General features: G+C 54.7%; 1 protein-coding gene across 5 annotated transcripts in view; it reads right to left on the bottom strand.

Annotated features, from left to right (window-relative positions):
• adamtsl2 (ADAMTS-like 2) overlaps positions 1 to 12,405 on the bottom strand; it is a 154,534-nt gene extending 142,129 nt beyond the window's left edge. Inside the window, exons 1-4 of one of the 5 annotated variants that reach the window (XM_072488954.1) lie at positions 12,347 to 12,370; positions 6,154 to 6,271; positions 5,958 to 6,073; positions 4,347 to 4,422 (exon numbers count right to left, since the gene is read on the bottom strand). In XM_072488954.1, coding sequence (XP_072345055.1) covers positions 4,347 to 4,406 — 60 coding nt within the window. In that variant the 5' untranslated portion in view covers positions 4,407 to 4,422; positions 5,958 to 6,073; positions 6,154 to 6,271; positions 12,347 to 12,370. Of the gene's footprint in view, positions 1 to 4,346; positions 4,423 to 5,957; positions 6,074 to 6,153; positions 6,272 to 12,340 lie in introns of all 5 variants that reach the window. The other 4 variants (XM_072488955.1, XM_072488953.1, XM_072488951.1 and 1 more) reach the window with 4 other exon arrangements.
• Between the last annotated feature and the right edge of the window lie 6,305 nt (positions 12,406 to 18,710).

The following is an 18,710-nucleotide window of genomic DNA, read 5'->3' on the forward strand; positions in this document are numbered from 1 at the left end:
CTGTCCTGGCTTGAGACAATTCACACCTCTTTAACCTGGGGTTACCCCATCTCTGGATCTGTAAAGATTTAATCACCTGCTAATGCTCGCATTCCTAGCATTGTTTGGCATCTTTGAATCGGTCTATATATGTGTTTCTGGAACATACCTCTTCATTCACCTGAGGAAGGAGCAGCGCTCCGAAAGCTAGTGACATCGAAATAAACCTGTTGGACTTTAACCTGGTGTTGTAAGACTTCGTACTGTGCTCACCCCAGTCCAACGCCAGCATCTCCACATCATATTACTCACAGATTCACTCAACCCAATTAGACGAGAAACTCAAAAATAACCCAATAATGCAATGGTTACATGAACAAGTCATTGACAGATGCTACCAGAACCCTGACACAGAGCAAAGTTAAAATCCAGTGGAATGAGTTTTCTTAATAGCACTAACATTGATAAGCTTCCCATCAATCAGTGTTTGAAGCTGCACGTCATTGTTGACCGCCTGACGAGGCTGTGTTGTTCATTGTTGACCGCCTGACGAGGCTGTGTTGTTCATTGTTGAACGCCTGACGAGGCTGTGTTGTTCATTGTTGAACGCCTGACGAGGCTGTGTTGTTCATTGTTGAACGCCTGACGAGGCTGTGTTGTTCATTGTTGAACGCCTGACGAGGCTGTGTTGTTCATTGTTGAACGCCTGACGAGGCTGTGTTGTTCATTGTTGAACGCCTGACGAGGCTGTGTTGTTCATTGTTGAACGCCTGACGAGGCTGTGTTGTTCATTGTTGAACGCCTGGCGAGTGTGTTGTTCATTGTTGAACGCCTGACGAGGCTGTGTTGTTCATTGTTGAACGCCTGACGAGGCTGTGTTGTTCATTGTTGAACGCCTGACGAGGCTGTGTTGTTCATTGTTGAACGCCTGACGAGGCTGTGTTGTTCATTGTTGAACGCCTGACGAGGCTGTGTTGTTCATTGTTGAACGCCTGACGAGGCTGTGTTGTTCATTGTTGAACGCCTGACGAGGCTGTGTTGTTCATTGTTGAACGCCTGACGAGGCTGTGTTGTTCATTGTTGAACGCCTGACGAGGCTGTGTTGTTCATTGTTGAACGCCTGACGAGGCTGTGTTGTTCATTGTTGAACGCCTGACGAGGCTGTGTTGTTCATTGTTGAACGCCTGACGAGGCTGTGTTGTTCATTGTTGAACGCCTGACGAGGCTGTGTTGTTCATTGTTGAACGCCTGACGAGGCTGTGTTGTTCATTGTTGAACGCCTGACGAGGCTGTGTTGTTCATTGTTGAACGCCTGACGAGGCTGTGTTGTTCATTGTTGAACGCCTGACGAGGCTGTGTTGTTCATTGTTGAACGCCTGACGAGGCTGTGTTGTTCATTGTTGAACGCCTGACGAGGCTGTGTTGTTCATTGTTGAACGCCTGACGAGGCTGTGTTGTTCATTGTTGAACGCCTGACGAGGCTGTGTTGTTCATTGTTGAACGCCTGACGAGGCTGTGTTGTTCATTGTTGAACGCCTGACGAGGCTGTGTTGTTCATTGTTGAACGCCTGACGAGGCTGTGTTGTTCATTGTTGAACGCCTGACGAGGCTGTGTTGTTCATTGTTGAACGCCTGACGAGGCTGTGTTGTTCATTGTTGAACGCCTGACGAGGCTGTGTTGTTCATTGTTGAACGCCTGACGAGGCTGTGTTGTTCATTGTTGAACGCCTGACGAGGCTGTGTTGTTCATTGTTGAACGCCTGACGAGGCTGTGTTGTTCATTGTTGAACGCCTGACGAGGCTGTGTTGTTCATTGTTGAACGCCTGACGAGGCTGTGTTGTTCATTGTTGAACGCCTGACGAGGCTGTGTTGTTCATTGTTGAACGCCTGACGAGGCTGTGTTGTTCATGGTTGAACGCCTGACGAGGCTGTGTTGTTCATGGTTGAACGCCTGACGAGGCTGTGTTGTTCATGGTTGAACGCCTGACGAGGCTGTGTTGTTCATTGTTGAACGCCTGACGAGGCTGTGTTGTTCATTGTTGAACGCCTGACGAGGCTGTGTTGTTCATTGTTGAACGCCTGACGAGGCTGTGTTGTTCATTGTTGAACGCCTGACGAGGCTGTGTTGTTCATTGTTGAACGCCTGACGAGGCTGTGTTGTTCATTGTTGAACGCCTGACGAGGCTGTGTTGTTCATTGTTGAACGCCTGACGAGGCTGTGTTGTTCATTGTTGAACGCCTGACGAGGCTGTGTTGTTCATTGTTGAACGCCTGACGAGGCTGTGTTGTTCATTGTTGAACGCCTGACGAGGCTGTGTTGTTCATTGTTGAACGCCTGACGAGGCTGTGTTGTTCATTGTTGAACGCCTGACGAGGCTGTGTTGTTCATTGTTGAACGCCTGACGAGGCTGTGTTGTTCATTGTTGAACGCCTGACGAGGCTGTGTTGTTCATTGTTGAACGCCTGACGAGGCTGTGTTGTTCATTGTTGAACGCCTGACGAGGCTGTGTTGTTCATTGTTGAACGCCTGACGAGGCTGTGTTGTTCATTGTTGAACGCCTGACGAGGCTGTGTTGTTCATTGTTGAACGCCTGACGAGGCTGTGTTGTTCATTGTTGAACGCCTGACGAGGCTGTGTTGTTCATTGTTGAACGCCTGACGAGGCTGTGTTGTTCATTGTTGAACGCCTGACGAGGCTGTGTTGTTCATTGTTGAACGCCTGACGAGGCTGTGTTGTTCATTGTTGAACGCCTGACGAGGCTGTGTTGTTCATTGTTGAACGCCTGACGAGGCTGAGTTGTTCATTGTTGAATGCCTGACGAGTCATATGGACTCAATGTTAACTTGGTTTCTCTCTCCGCAGATGCTGTCAAACATGCTGAGTGTTTCCAGAATTTCCTGTTTTTATTTCAGATTCCCAGTATCCACAGTATTTTGATATATTGCATCAGCTCTATTATACAACGCCATAAAGATAAGGCCACAAGACCATAGAAGCAGAATTAGGCCACTCGACCCATCGAGTCTGCTCCGCCATTCAATCACTGCTGATATTTTTCTCATCCCCGTTCACCTGCCTTCTCCCCATAACCCCTGATCCCCTTATTAATCAAGAACCTATCTATCTCTGTCTTAAAGACACTCAGTGATTTGGCCTCCACAGCCTTCTGCAGCAAAGAGTTCCAAAGATTCACTACCCTCTGGCTGAAGAAATTCCTCATCTCAGTTTTAAACGATCGTCCCTTTAGTCTGAGAATGTGTCCACTGGTTCTAGTTTTTCCTACAAGCTGAAACATCCTCTCTACGTCCACTGTATCCAGGCCGCGCAGTATCTTGTAAGATTCAATAAAATCCCCCCTCATCCTTCTAAACTCCAATGAATACAGACCCAGAGTCCTTAACCGTTCCTCATACGACAAGCTCTTCATTCCAGGGATTATTCTTGTGAACCTCCTCTGGACCCTTTCCAAGGCCAGCACATCCTTCTTTAGATATGAGGCACAAAACTGCTCACAATACTCCAAATGGGGTCTGACCAGAGCTTTATACAGCCTCAGAAGTACATCCCTGGTCTTGTATTCTAGCCCCCTTGACATGAACGCTAAGATTGCATTTGCCTTCCTAACTGCCGACTGGGCCTGCACGTTAACCTGAAGAGAATCGTGAACAAGGGCTCCCAAGACCCTTTGTGCTTCTGATTTCCTAAGCATTTCCCCATTTAGAAAATAGCCTATGTCTAAATTCCTCCTTCCAAAGTGCATGACCTCACACTTTTCCACATTGTATTTCATCTGCCACTTCATTGCCCACTCTCCTAGCCTGTCCAAATCCTTTTGCAGCCCCCATGCTTCCTCAATACTACCTGTCCCTCTACAGATCTTTGTATCATCTGCAAACTTAGCAACAGTCCCTTCAAATTCCTTCTTCCAGATCATTAATGTATATTGTGAAAAGTTGTGATCCGAGTAGACCCCTGAGGTACACCACTAGTCATCAGCTGCCATCCTGAAAAGGACCCCTTTATCCCCACTCTCTGCCTCAAATATAATATGAAGACTTGCAAGTCTTCATCAGATTGGCATCCAGGCACTCTTCCACAGGGACACCACTGACCACTTGGTAGCCAATTAATTAATAGGTCTTCTGCTGCTCAGGAAAAGTGTCAGGTACAGCTGTACAACAGGACGCAAAATAAAAGAAATAATTAAGAAAAAAAGACAACTCCAAGATGATCACTCATATTTGCCCAAGAATCCCTCTTCTAAACCCCGTTTCCTATTCAGATACCCACTTTGCACTCAAACAGTAAACCCAAGTTTTCAAATTCTTCTTACAATCTCTCACAATCTCTCTCACTGGTACTTACACAAACTGCTATGTTTTCTTTTCCTGGTCCTACAACAATGTTCTGAATCTTTCGCATCATGAGAGACTTCTTGTTGCTACAAAATGAGACAGATGGGTTTTTAAATCTAATATTAAACCCTGAGCATTTGTTTGGCAGGTATTCTGGGTACAGTATAACTTGGATTTTGCCTCTGCACCAAATCATCAAAACAAATTCCATGGCAGGAACTTCTACCTTTGGCACAGGAACCTTCCTTCACCTTGTATGACTCGAGACTTTAGCAATAGTTTCTATTATAGCTTCAACTGAACCAGGACACCAAATGCAGCTGCTCAGTTCTTTGATCATGGGAACAGCTTCAAAATATAAGGTCCAAGGCATACAGTATATTTGTTGAAAAATAAGTTTAATTTTGTAGTTTACAGGAACAGGATGGTTTGTGTCCTGGAATTACTCCATTCAGGCAGGATGTGCCTGCAGGGGCTGGTTTAGAACAGGGCTAAATCGCTGGCTTTGAAAGCAGACCAAGGCAGGCTAGCTAGCAGCACGGTTCAATTCCCGTACCAGCCTCCCCGAACAGGCGCCGGAATGTGACGACTAGGGGCTTTTCACAGTAACTTCATTTGAAGCCTACTTGTGACAATAAGCGACTTCATTCATTCATTCAGGCTAACTCCTCTGCTATAAACACTCCTCCAAGCCACTCAAATGAATTGTTCTGTTCTGGAACAAAAACAGCTCTTCCCCAGCCCCCACCGTTAACTTTACACCAAATATATATTCACTGCATCACCTAATATAATTAGTGAGCTGTATTTTCAGGCCTCTTATCTTTTTCAGCAGAGAATGCCAGCAGTTTGAACAGTCCTTTCCTTTCCCGAATGGCCTACTCCTGCACCTATTTTCTATGTTTAATATTTAACTAAAGAAGCAATCCCTGCTTCATGCTAAATTTTAAAAAACAAATAAAATCATACAAGAGGAATAAAATAATGTAGCCCAGTGTCTGGTGTCTGGGTTGTTTGCGAGTAGTCTACAGGGCACAGCTGGGTTTAGGCAATTTGCCAAGGGTGGTTGCAAACATATTTCATCTCGAGCAGACATCTAAATAGTTCTCTCTTTGTAACTGAAGTCAAACCTTAAACAAATATTTGGTTTCAGAAAACATTCAGTCCCATAGCTGAGATGTCATTTACGACATAACCAGAATTGGTAAAAGTCTGAAAGTGGTCTACACAAGCAGAAAGCGGAAATATTTTGGCAATTAAGAGTCCAAAAAGATGTGAGCTAAGTAGTTGGCACATTAACACTAAACCGCAACCTACGATGCAAGAGGCACACATAACCTAGCCATCATCCACCAAAATATTCTTCCATTCCCATCTTACTTAAAACTGTAATAAAGTAAGTTGGCGAGTTATTTCAGAATTACATTCCAAATCCTAACAATGCTGTCTGAGGGAGCTACTCCACACAGGCTTGGGGAAAATTTTATATTAAAAAACACTAAACAGAAAAATGAATTGCTTTTCCACAGGGACTACAATAAACAATGTTTTATTTAGAAAATGACCAGCAGATTCCAGATATGGCAGATCAGTTAAAATGAAAAGACTGCTGATGACAAACCAGAATGCCGGCGACAGCAAAAATGAGCAGAGTTGTATTAATTGTTTTCTCACAGGTAACAGTTCCGATGCCACTCATGGTATGTATTTTTGTCCAAAACACAATTACCTGAAGAACTAAAAAGAAAATAAAGATTTAAACCATAAGGTACATAATGTAAAAGTATAAAACTGGGAAACATGGACTTCATACTCACATATAATGTCAGAGCAGGAACATTTTCAATAAATAACGCAACAGCAATCAGACTGTGCATGAAGACAGCTGCATCCCAACCCAAAGTACCTTTGGAATTCAATTTAACTAAAGTCATACTGGAAGGAAGCAAACAGAAGACAAATTAAAGTTTCATGATTTGCTAACAAAATTGAATGAATAGGAATGGTATTACACAATCAAGTTGCATAAAGTGTGATTACTGAATCAGCAAAGAGCACCTCACATCTGTATGACAATGCCTGGAGAAATTACATACAATTACCCGACACACAACCCCCCCCCCCCCCCCCCCCCCCACACACACACACACAAACACTACTCCCCACCCGCACGCGTGCGCACAAAGCCCCCCCTACGCGCACGCACAAAGCCCCCCCCCTACGCGCACGCACAAAGCCCCCCCCCCCTACGCGCACGCACAAAGCCCCCCCCTACGCGCACGCACAAAGCCCCCCCCTACGCGCACGCACAAAGCCCCCCCCCTACGCGCACGCACAAAGCCCCCCCCTACACACACGCACAACCCCCCCCTACACACACGCACAACCCCCCCCTACACACACGCACAACCCCCCCCTACACACACGCACAACCCCCCCCTACACACACGCACAACCCCCCCCTACACACACGCACAACCCCCCCCTACACACACGCACAACCCCCCCCTACACACACGCACAACCCCCCCCTACACACACGCACAACCCCCCCCTACACACACGCACAACCCCCCCCTACACACACACGCACAACCCCCCCCTACACACACACGCACAACCCCCCCCTACACACACACGCACAACCCCCCCTACACACACGCACAACCCCCCCTACACACACGCACAACCCCCCCCTACACACACGCACAACCCCCCCTACACACACGCACAACCCCCCCTACACACACGCACAACCCCCCCTACACATGCACAACCCCCCCTACACACACGCACAACCCCCCCTACACACACGCACAACCCCCCCTACACACACGCACAACCCCCCCTACACACACGCAACCCCCCCTACACACACACACACAACCCCCCCTACACACACACACACAACCCCCCCTACACACACACACACAACCCCCCCTACACACACACACACAACCCCCCCTACACACACACACACACACAACCCCCCCTACACACACACACACACAACCCCCCCTACACACACACACACACAACCCCCCCTACACACACACACAACCCCCCCCTACACACACACACACAACCCCCCCTACACACACACACACAACCCCCCCCTACACACACGCACAACCCCCCCCTACACACACGCACAACCCCCCCCTACACACACGCACAACCCCCCCCTACACACACACGCACAACCCCCCCTACACACACGCACAACCCCCCCTACACACACGCACAACCCCCCCCTACACACACGCACAACCCCCCCTACACACACGCACAACCCCCCCTACACACACGCACAACCCCCCCTACACATGCACAACCCCCCCTACACACACGCACAACCCCCCCTACACACACGCACAACCCCCCCTACACACACGCACAACCCCCCCTACACACACACACACAACCCCCCCTACACACACACACACAACCCCCCCTACACACACACACACAACCCCCCCTACACACACACACACAACCCCCCCTACACACACACACACACACAACCCCCCCTACACACACACACACACACAACCCCCCCTACACACACACACACACACAACCCCCCCTACACACACACACACACAACCCCCCCTACACACACACACACACAACCCCCCCTACACACACACACACACAACCCCCCCTACACACACACACAACCCCCCCTACACACACGCACAACCCCCCCCTACACACACGCACAACCCCCCCCTACACACACGCACAACCCCCCCTACACACACGCACAACCCCCCCTACACACACGCACAACCCCCCCTACACACACACACAACCCCCCCTACACACACACACAACCCCCCCTACACACACACACAACCCCCCCTACACACACACACAACCCCCCCTACACACACGCACAACCCCCCCTACACACACGCACAACCCCCCCTACACACACGCACAACCCCCCCTACACACACGCACAACCCCCCCTACACACACGCACAACCCCCCCTACACACACGCACAACCCCCCCCTACACACACACACAACCCCCCCCTACACACACACACAACCCCCCCCTACACACACACACAACCCCCCCCTACACACACACACAACCCCCCCCTACACACACCCACACAACCCCCCCTACACACACACACACAACCCCCCCCTACACACACACACACAACCCCCCCCTACACACACACACACACAACCCCCCCTACACACACACACACAACCCCCCCCTACACACACACAACCCCCCCCTACACACACACACACAACCCCCCCCTACACACACACACACAACCCCCCCCTACACACACACACACAACCCCCCCCCTACACACACACACAACCCCCCCCCTACACACACACACAACCCCCCCCTACACACACACACAACCCCCCCCTACACACACACAACCCCCCCCTACACACACACAACCCCCCCCTACACACACACACAACCCCCCCCTACACACACACACAACCCCCCCCTACACACACACACAACCCCCCCCTACACAGTGTAGCCATCTGAGTTGGCCACTTCCTGACTTAAAATGGAGAACCGCAAAGGCTGAAGGGAAATTCAGCCAACACAGGCAAAGCCTAGCAAATACAGAAATCATGTGTATTGGAACCTGTAAGAAACCAGACAGCACTGAAACCAGCAGCCATCGGCATAGTAATGAGCGATTCCAGGGCACAATGGCAACAGTCGAGGTGAATAAAGCCAAGCCAGACTCCTCAGCGCCAGCAGGAGCCAAGACAAAGGAAGGCCAACGGACACTTAGGACCACCTAGCGATCAGGGAACCGCTCCAGCATTGGAGAAATCGATCCAAGTGATCGGAAAGTAGTCCAATCACTTGGAACCAGGTACAGGGTCCGCCCTGAAGGGCGGGAAGTCCCTGGGGACTATAAAGTAAAGCCCCCCGAGTTCAAATCAGCCTTCTTGGCAGGGTCAATCAGCAGTGAATCAACCCTGGAGAGTGAACTGCCCAAGCTGCCTCCAAGTAAGTCTCAAGTCAACGCTCGCTACGAGGTAGGCGCTCCGAGCTACCAGTCCATACCAGCTTTTGAATCCCGTAGACCCAGGACCTGAACGAAAGGCCATTTGTTCCCCAGACCTGGTGGGCCAGTCCAAAGCTAAGTATAGGCCTGTTAGTTATAGAGATAGTTTATTAAGTAGAATTTATGCATGAGTAGCGATTGACTGTGTAATAAATATGTTTTGATTTGAATCTTACTAATTGGTGTGTTGAGTTTACCATAGAATTTACAGTGCAGAAGGAGGCCATTCGTCCCATCGAGTCTGCACCGGCTCTTGGAAAGAGCACCCTACCCAAGGTCAACACCTCCACCCTATCCCCATAACCCAGTAGCCCCATCCAACACTAAGGGCAATTTATCATGGCCAATCCACCTAACCTGCACATCTTTGGACTGTGGGAGGAAACCGGAGCACCCGGAGGAAACCCACGCACACACAGGGAGGATGTGCAGACTCCGCACAGACAGTGACCCAAGCCGGAATCGAACCTGGGATCCTGGAGCTGTGAAGCAATTGTGCTATCCACAATGCTACCGTGCTGCCCATTACTTGAACCTCGTGGCGGTATCATAAAGATACCTGACGACTCTCGAGCAAAGGTTATAAAACAGAGCCAATTAAACCAACCAAAAGTTAGCAACATATTACTGGCGAAATCCTGACGGGACCCGATCTAGAAGTGGCTTAACCACTCCGGGAGAACCCAAAATTTGAATTAGAAATCCAATTGGGAACAGGAAAATCACAAGTGTTCAAGCAGTTCTGATCAATCCTCATAATTCGGAAGTGTGTTAATGCATGCGCAACTAACAGGGCTATAAAGTAAACTGATAGATTTTTGTTGCGACAAAACTGTCGGGAGTTTGTATTCCGGAAAATAGCGAAAGCCGTACCCGTAATTACAGCACCGCCTTAATACCCCTCGTTCCAAATTTTAAGAGAAGTATTCAGAGAGGAAAGATGGCAATGCAACGCCTCATGAACCCCGAAGAATTAGTGGTCGCAGCGACCAGCAGTAGAGTAGGAGTGTCCCCTACACCCACAACCCCCCCTACACACACAGCCAGGCCTCACATCAGTTTGCCAGCAGCAGCAAAACCTCATGTGAAAGTCAGAGACAGGAAGGGAGCATGTGCCGGAGTCACTCCTAAATTCAGGTGGACCCCAGGATTATATGGAAATTACACAGCTTTCCCATAGCTCCGAAAGGTCACCCAACAAACCCTGCTGGGTTTGCCTGTGGCGTCCATGGGTATCCCTCATTGTCAGGCAAGTCCTTACAGCATTGCCAGACCAGCCTCACTCCTGGTGCCACTGCCACCATTGGAGAGTTGCCAGCCTCTGATTGGCCAGAAGCTCGGGGGCGAGTGGAGAACAGTGAATGAGAACCCCATCAACATTAAATCCCGGCTACTATGTTAGTCACCAACATGCTTGCAAGTACCAGCAACAGCAGCGTGATGTTTATGTTACAGAATGAGTTACGTAGATACCTTGTCGTATGGTATGGTAGACACTAGTTCAAGTCACACCACAACTGGAAAATTTAAATTCAGTTAATTAAATAAATCTGGAACGGAAAACTAGCATAATTAACGGTGACCATGAAACTACACGACTGCTGCAAAGGCCAACCAGTTCACTCACACTGCTTGGGGAAGGAGGTGTCACTCTTTGCTAGGTTAGCCCATATCTGATCCCACAACAATGTGGTTAACTCTTCATGACTCATTAAATGAGTCAATAGACCCTGGTAGAGACACTAGACTCTTGTTAGCAGTGCACCATCTGGGTTTATTGAAACCTTATTCCATTGAATATTACTCTACAGATTCATTGAACAGCAGATTTTATTGCATTAGTATATCAATCCAGTAGATTTTGGTGCATTATTCTGACTCGCTTGTGCCGAATGGTATTTGGATTTCAGCAACTTGCACATGTGGTACCCAGAAACCTTGGGCAGGATTCTCCATAGCCCAACGCCGGAATCCAGAACGGCGATCGGCCATAGAATGGTTCCCGACTCAGAAATTGGGGCAGGCGCCAGTTTGTGATTCTCCACCCCCTCCAAATCGGTGTCATCGGGACACGTGCTGCGCGCAGTCACAACGTCATTGGCACGTCATTAGCCAGCCTACCCACGATGCTGCACCTCCAATGGGCCACTGGCTGCGGACAGCAACGCCACACTTGGCTGGGATCTGTGCCGCTTGCCGAGGGACTTCAGCAATGCCTGGACGAGTGGTGGGGGGTGGCCAGGTGGGGTCGGGGTGGGTGGGCATGCAGTCCAGCACGGTTGCCGCCATGTTTTCTGGAGTGAATGGTGTGGGTGTAGGCATGCGCAGCTCGTCAGCCCTGTGCACGTACTGCCCGGGACCCAGAGATTCTCCGGCTATTTCCGCACGATGTGTATGTGACGGTGCTCGTCCCTGAACGGTACCGCAATCGGTGAGGGTTTTGCACCAATTTTCCTGTTGTAGAACACCACAGATTCTCCACTGGCACTCAGCCTGACTCCAGCCCCTGGTGTATTTTTTTACTACACAATTAAAATTTCCCCTCTATGAATTTCTCAGCAGCCAGTCTTGACGGTTCAATTCCCGTACCGGCCTCCCCGAACAGGCGCCAGAATGTGGCGACTAGGGGCTTTTCACAGTAACTTCATTTGAAGCCTACTTGTGACAATAAACGATTTTCATTTCACGTAGTGTGCTAACACCAAGTAAAGCGTGTGGATGAGCAGAGGAACCGGCAGGAGGCTTTGACCAGGAACCGTTCCCCATTCGGGCGCCAAGTCCCCTCACCTGCCCGGCACGCGGGTCACACAACCTGACAGGGAGCACCTGGTAATTAATTAAATACAAACATTACAGGAATGAAAGCATTTCACAAGTTAAATGAAATACTAAATAAAAGCAGACACGGATTAGACCATTCTGCTACAAACGCACATTTACCTGCCCGCGACTGCAGCCTCGCGGAGACCAAACCGCCGCCGAGCGCGCTGCCCGCTCGAGCTCTCAGCGCCGGCTTTATAGACCAGACCCCGCCCCCAGCACCGGCTCCGCCCCCCAAACCCCCAACACAGGCTCCGCCACCGTCCCGCCCCCAACACCGGCTCCGCCCCCTAAACCCCCAACACCGGCTCCGCCCCCCAAGCCCCCAACACCGGCACCGCCCCCCAAGCACCCAACACCGGCTCCGCCCCCGTCCCGCCCCCAACACCGGCTCCGCCCCCGTCCCGCCCCCAACAGCGGCTCCGCCCCCGCCCCGCCCCCAAAACCGGCTCCGCCCCCAAAGACCCCAACACCGGCTCCGCCCCCATCCCGCCCCCAACACCGGCTCCGCCCCCGTCCCGCCCCCAACAGCGGCTCCGCCCCCGTCCCGCCCCCAACACCGGCTCCTCCCCCCAAGCACCCATCAGCGGCTCCGCCCCCCAAGCACCCAACACCGGCTCCTCCCCCCAAGCACCCATCAGCGGCTCCGCCCCCCAAGCACCCAACACTGGCTCCGCCCCGTCCCGCCCCCAATTGCGGCTCCGCCCCGCCCCACAACAGGCCACGCCCCCCATACACAAACCCTCACTGTCCCCGGACCCTCACTGTCCCCGGGCTTTGTCCCAGTCCCTCACTGAGCACAGACCCTGTCCCCAGACCCTCACTGTCCCCAGACCCTCAATGTCCCCAGACCCTGTCCCAGGCCCTCACTGTCCCCAGATCCAGTCCCAGACCCTCACTGTCCCCAGACCCTCACTGTCCCAAGACCCTCACTGTCCCAGACCCTCACTGTCTCCAGACCCTGTCCCAGACCCTCACTGTCCCCAGACCCTGTCCCCAGACCCTCACTGTCCCCAGACCCTCAATGTCCCCAGACCCTGTCCCCAGAACCTCACTGTCCCCAGACCCTCAATGTCCCCAGACCCTGTCCCAGGCCCTCACTGTCCCCAGATCCAGTCCCAGACCCTCACTGTCCCCAGACCCTCACTGTCCCAAGACCCTCACTGTCCCCAGACCCTCACTGTCCCCAGACCCTCACTGTCCCCAGACCGTCACTGTCCCCGGACCCTCACTGTCCCCGGACCCTCACTGTCCCCAGACCGTCACTGTCCCCAGACCGTCACTGTCCCCAGACCCTCACTGTCCCCGGACCCTCACTGTCCCCGGACCCTCACTGTCCCCGGACCCTCACTGTCCCCAGACACTGTCCCCAGACCCCTGCTGTCCCCAGACCCTCACTGTCCCCAGACCCTCACTGTCCCCAGACCCTGTCCCAGACCCTCGCTGTCCCCAGACCCTCACCATCCACAGACCCTGTCCCAGACCCTCACTGTCCCCAGACCCTGTCCCAGACCCTCACTGTCCCCAGACCCTGTCCCAGACCCTCACTGTCTCCAGACCCTGTCCCAGACCCTCACTGTCTCCAGACCCTGTCCCAGACCCTCACTGTCTCCAGACCCTGTCCCAGACCCTCACTGTCCCCAGACCCTCACTGTCCCCAGACCCTCACTGTTCCCAGACCCTGTCCCAGACCCTCACTGTCCCCAGACCCTGTCCCAGACCCTCACTGTCTCCAGACCCTGTCCCAGACCCTCACTGTCTCCAGACCCTGTCCCAGACCCTCACTGTCTCCAGACCCTGTCCCAGACCCTCACTGTCCCCAGACCCTGTCCCAGACCCTCACTGTCTCCAGACCCTGCCCCAGACCCTCACTGTCCCCAGACCCTCACTGTCCCCAGACCCTCACTGTTCCCAGACCCTGTCCCAGACCCTCACTGTCTCCAGACCCTGTCCCAGACCCTCACTGTCTCCAGACCCTGTCCCAGACCCTCACGGTCTCCAGACCCAGACCCAGACCCTCACTGTCCCCAGACACTGTCCCAGACTCTCACTGTCCCCAGACCCTGTCCCAGACTCTCACTGTCCCCAGACCCTGTCCCAGAGCCTCACTGACCTCAGACCCTCACTGTGCCCAGACCCTGTCCCAGACACTCACTGGCCCCAGACCCCCACTGGCCCCAGACCCTCACTGTCCCCAGACCCTTACTGTCCCCAGACCCTGTCCCCAGACCCTCACTGTCCCCAGACCCTCGCTGTGCCCAGACCCTGTCCCAGACCCTCACTGTGCCCAGACCCTGTCCCAGGCCCTCACTGTCCCCAGACCCTCACTGTCCCCAGACCCTCACTGTCTCCAGACCCTGTCCCAGACCCTCACTGTCCCCAGACCCTGTCCCACACCCTCACTGTCCCCAGACCCTGTCCCAGACCCTCAATCTGCCCAGACCCAGACCCAGACCCTCACTGTCCCCAGACCCTGTCCCAGACCCTCACTGTCCCCAGACCCTCACTGATCCCAGACGCTGTCCCAGACCCTCACTGACCCCAGTCCCTGTCCCAGACCCTCACTGTCCCCAGACCCTAACTGTTCCCAGACCCTGTCCCAGAGCCTCACTGTCCCCGACCCTCACCGTCCACAGATCCTGTCCCAGACCCTCACTGTCCCCAGACCCAGACCTCACTGTCCCCAGACCCTGTCCCAGACCCTCACTGTCTCCAGACCCTGTCCCATTACCTCACTGTCGCCAGACCCTCACTGTTCCCAGACGCTGTGCCAGACCCTCACTGACCCCAGTCCCTGTCCCAGACCCTCACTGTCCCCAGACCCTCACTGTTCCCAGACCCTGTCCCAGACCCTCACTGTCCCCAGACCCTGTCCCAGAGCCTCACTGTCCCAGGACCTTACTGTTCCCAGACCCTCACTGTTCCCAGACCCTGTCCCAGACCCTCACTCTCCCCAGACCCTGTTCCCAGACCCTCACTGTCCTCAGACCCTTACTGTCCCCAGACCCTTACTGTCCCCAGACCCTGTCCAAGACCATCACTGTCCCCAGACCCTTACTCTCCCCAGACCCTGTTCCCAGACCCTCACTGTCCTCAGACCCTCACTGTCCCCAGACCCTCACTGTCCCCAGACCCTCACTGTCCCCAGACCCTCACTGTCCCCAGACCCTGTCCCCAGACCCTCGCTGCCCCAGACCCTCGCTGTCCCCAGACCCTCACTGAGCACAGACCATCACTGTCCCCAGACCCTTCACTGAGCCCAGACCCTGTTCCAGACCCTCACTGTCCCCAGACACTGTCCCCAGACTCCTGCTGTCCCTAGACTCTGTCCCATGACCTCACTGTCCCAGACCCTCACTGTCCCCAGACCCACACTGTCCCCTGTCCCTCACTGTCCCCAGACCCTCACTGTCCCCAGACCCTCACTGTCCCCAGACCCTCACTGAGCACAGACCCTTTCCCAGACCCTCACTGTCCCCAGACACTGTCCCCAGACCCCTGCTGTCCCTAGACCCTCACTGAGCACAGACCCTGTCCCAGACCCTCACTGTCCCCAGACCCGGTCCCAGACCCTCATTGTCCCCAGACCCTCACAGTCCCCAGACCCTCACTGTCCCCAGACCCTCACTGTCCCCAGACCCTCAATGTCCCCAGACCCTGTCCCAGACCCTCACTGTCCCCAGACCCTGTCCCAGACCCTCACTGTCCCCAGACCCTGTCCCAGACCCTCACTGTCCCCAGACCCGGTCCCAGACCCTCATTGTCCCCAGACCCTCACAGTCCCCAGACCCTCACTGTCCCCAGACCCTCACTGTCCCCAGACCCTCAATGTCCCCAGACCCTCACTGTCCCCAGACCCTCACTGTCCCCAGACCCTCACTGTCCCCAGACCCTCACTGAGCACAGACCCTGTCCCAGACCCTCACTGTCCCCAGACCCGGTCCCAGACCCTCATTGTCCCCAGACCCTCACAGTCCCCAGACCCTCACTGTCCCCAGACCCTCACTGTCCCCAGACCCTCAATGTCCCCAGACCCTGTCCCAGGCCCTCACTGTCCCCAGACCCTGTCCCAGACCCTCACTGTCCCCAGACCCGGTCCCAGACCCTCATTGTCCCCAGACCCTCACAGTCCCCAGACCCTCACTGTCCCCAGACCCTCACTGTCCCCAGACCCTCAATGTCCCCAGACCCTGTCCCAGGCCCTCACTGTCCCCAGATCCAGTCCCAGACCCTCACTGTCCCCAGACCCTGTCCCAGACCTTCACTGACCCCAGACCCTGTCCCCAGAACCTCACTGTCCCCAGACCCTCACTGTCCCCAGACCCTCACTGTCCCCTGTCCCTCACTGTCCCCAGACCCTGTCCCAGACCCTCACTGAGCACAGACCCTGTCCCCGGACCCTCACTGTCCCCGGACCCTCACTGTCCCCGGACCCTCACTGTCCCCAGACCCTCACTGTCCCCAGACCGTCACTGTCCCCAGGTCCTCACTGTCCCCAGATCCTCACCGTCCACAGACCCTGTCCCAGACCCTCACTGTCCCCAGACCCTGTCCCCAGACCCTCTCTGTCCCCAGACCCTCACTGTCCCCAGACCCTTACTGTCCCCAGACCCTTACTGTCCCCAGACCCTGTCCCCAGACCCTCACTGAGCACAGACCCTGTTCCAGACCCTCACTGTCGCCAGACACTGTCCCCAGACTCCTGCTGTCCCTAGACTCTGTCCCAGAACCTCACTGTCCAAGACCCTCACTGTGCCCAGACCCTCACTGTCCCCTGTCCCTCATTGTCCCCAGACCCTCACTGTCCCCAGACCCTCACTGTCCCCAGACCCTCACTGAGCACAGACACTGTCCCAGACCCTCACTGTCCCCAGACACTGTCCCCAGACCCCTGCTGTCCCTAGACCCTGTCCCAGACCCTCACTGTCCCCAGACCCTCACTGTCCCCAGACCCTCACTGTCTCCAGACGCTGTCCCAGACCCTCACTGACTCCAGACCCTGTCCCCAGACCCTCTCTGTCCCCAAACCCTCACTGACCCCAGACCCTCACTGTCTCCAGACGCTGTCCCAGACCCTCACTGACTCCAGACCCTGTCCCCAGACCCTCTCTGTCCCCAGACCCTCACTGTCCCCAGACCCTCACTGTCTCCAGACGCTGTCCCAGACCCTCACTGACTCCAGACCCTGTCCCCAGACCCTCTCTGTCCCCAGACCCACACTGTCCTCAGACCCAGTCCCAGACCCTCACTGTCCCCAGACCCTGTCCCAGACCCTCACTGTCTCCAGACGCTGTCCCAGACCCTCACTGACCCCAGACCCTCACTGTCCCCAGACCCTGTCCCAGACCCTCACTGTCCCCAGACCCTGTCCCAGACCCTCACTGTCCCCAGACCCTCACTGTCTCCAGACCCTCACTGACCCCAGACCCTGTCCCAGACCCTCACTGTCCCCAGACCCTCACAGTCCCCAGACCCTCAATGTCCCCAGACCCTGTCCCAGACCCTCACTGTCCCCAGACCCGGTCCCAGACCCTCATTGTCCCCAGACCCTCACTGTCCCCAGACCCTCACTGTCCCCAGACCCTCAATGTCCCCAGACCCTGTCCCAGGCCCTCACTGTCCCCAGATCCAGTCCCAGACCCTCACTGTCCCCAGACCCTGTCCCCAGACCCTCACTGTCCCCAGACCCTCACTGTCCCCTGTCCCTCACTGTCCCCAGACCCTGTCCCAGACCCTCACTGAGCACAGACCCTGTCCCCGGACCCTCACTGTCCCCGGACCCTCACTGTCCCCAGACCCTCACTGTCCCCAGACCCTCACTGTCCCCAGGTCCTCACTGTCCCCAGACACTCACTGTCCCCAGACCCTGTCCCAGACCCTCACTGTCCCCAGAACCTGTCCCCGACCCTCATTGTCCCCAGACCCTCACTGTCCCCAGACCCTGTCCCCAGACCCTCACTGTCCCCAGACCCTCACTGTCCCCAGACCCTCAATGTCCCCAGACCCTGTCCCAGGCCCTCACTGTCCCCAGATCCAGTCCCAGGCCCTCACTGTCCCCAGACCCTGTCCCCAGACCCTCACTGTCCCCGGACCCTCACTGTCCCAAGACCCTCACTGTCCCCAGACCCTCACTGTCCCCAGACCGTCACTGTCCCCAGACCGTCACTGTCCCCAGACCCTCACTGTCCCCGGACCCTCACTGTCCCCAGACCCTCACTGTCCCCAGACCGTCACTGTCCCCAGACCGTCACTGTCCCCAGACCCTCACTGAGCACAGACCCTGTCCCAGACCCTCACTGTCCCCAGACACTGTCCCCAGACCCCTGCTGTCCCCGGACCCTCACTGTCCCAAGACCCTCACTGTCCCCAGACCCTCACTGTCCCCAGACCGTCACTGTCCCCAGACCGTCACTGTCCCCAGACCCTCACTGTCCCCGGACCCTCACTGTCCCCAGACCCTCACTGTCCCCAGACCGTCACTGTC

The sequence above is a fragment of the Scyliorhinus torazame genome, chromosome 22 (genome assembly GCF_047496885.1).
Source record: "Scyliorhinus torazame isolate Kashiwa2021f chromosome 22, sScyTor2.1, whole genome shotgun sequence".
NCBI lineage: Eukaryota > Metazoa > Chordata > Chondrichthyes > Carcharhiniformes > Scyliorhinidae > Scyliorhinus > Scyliorhinus torazame.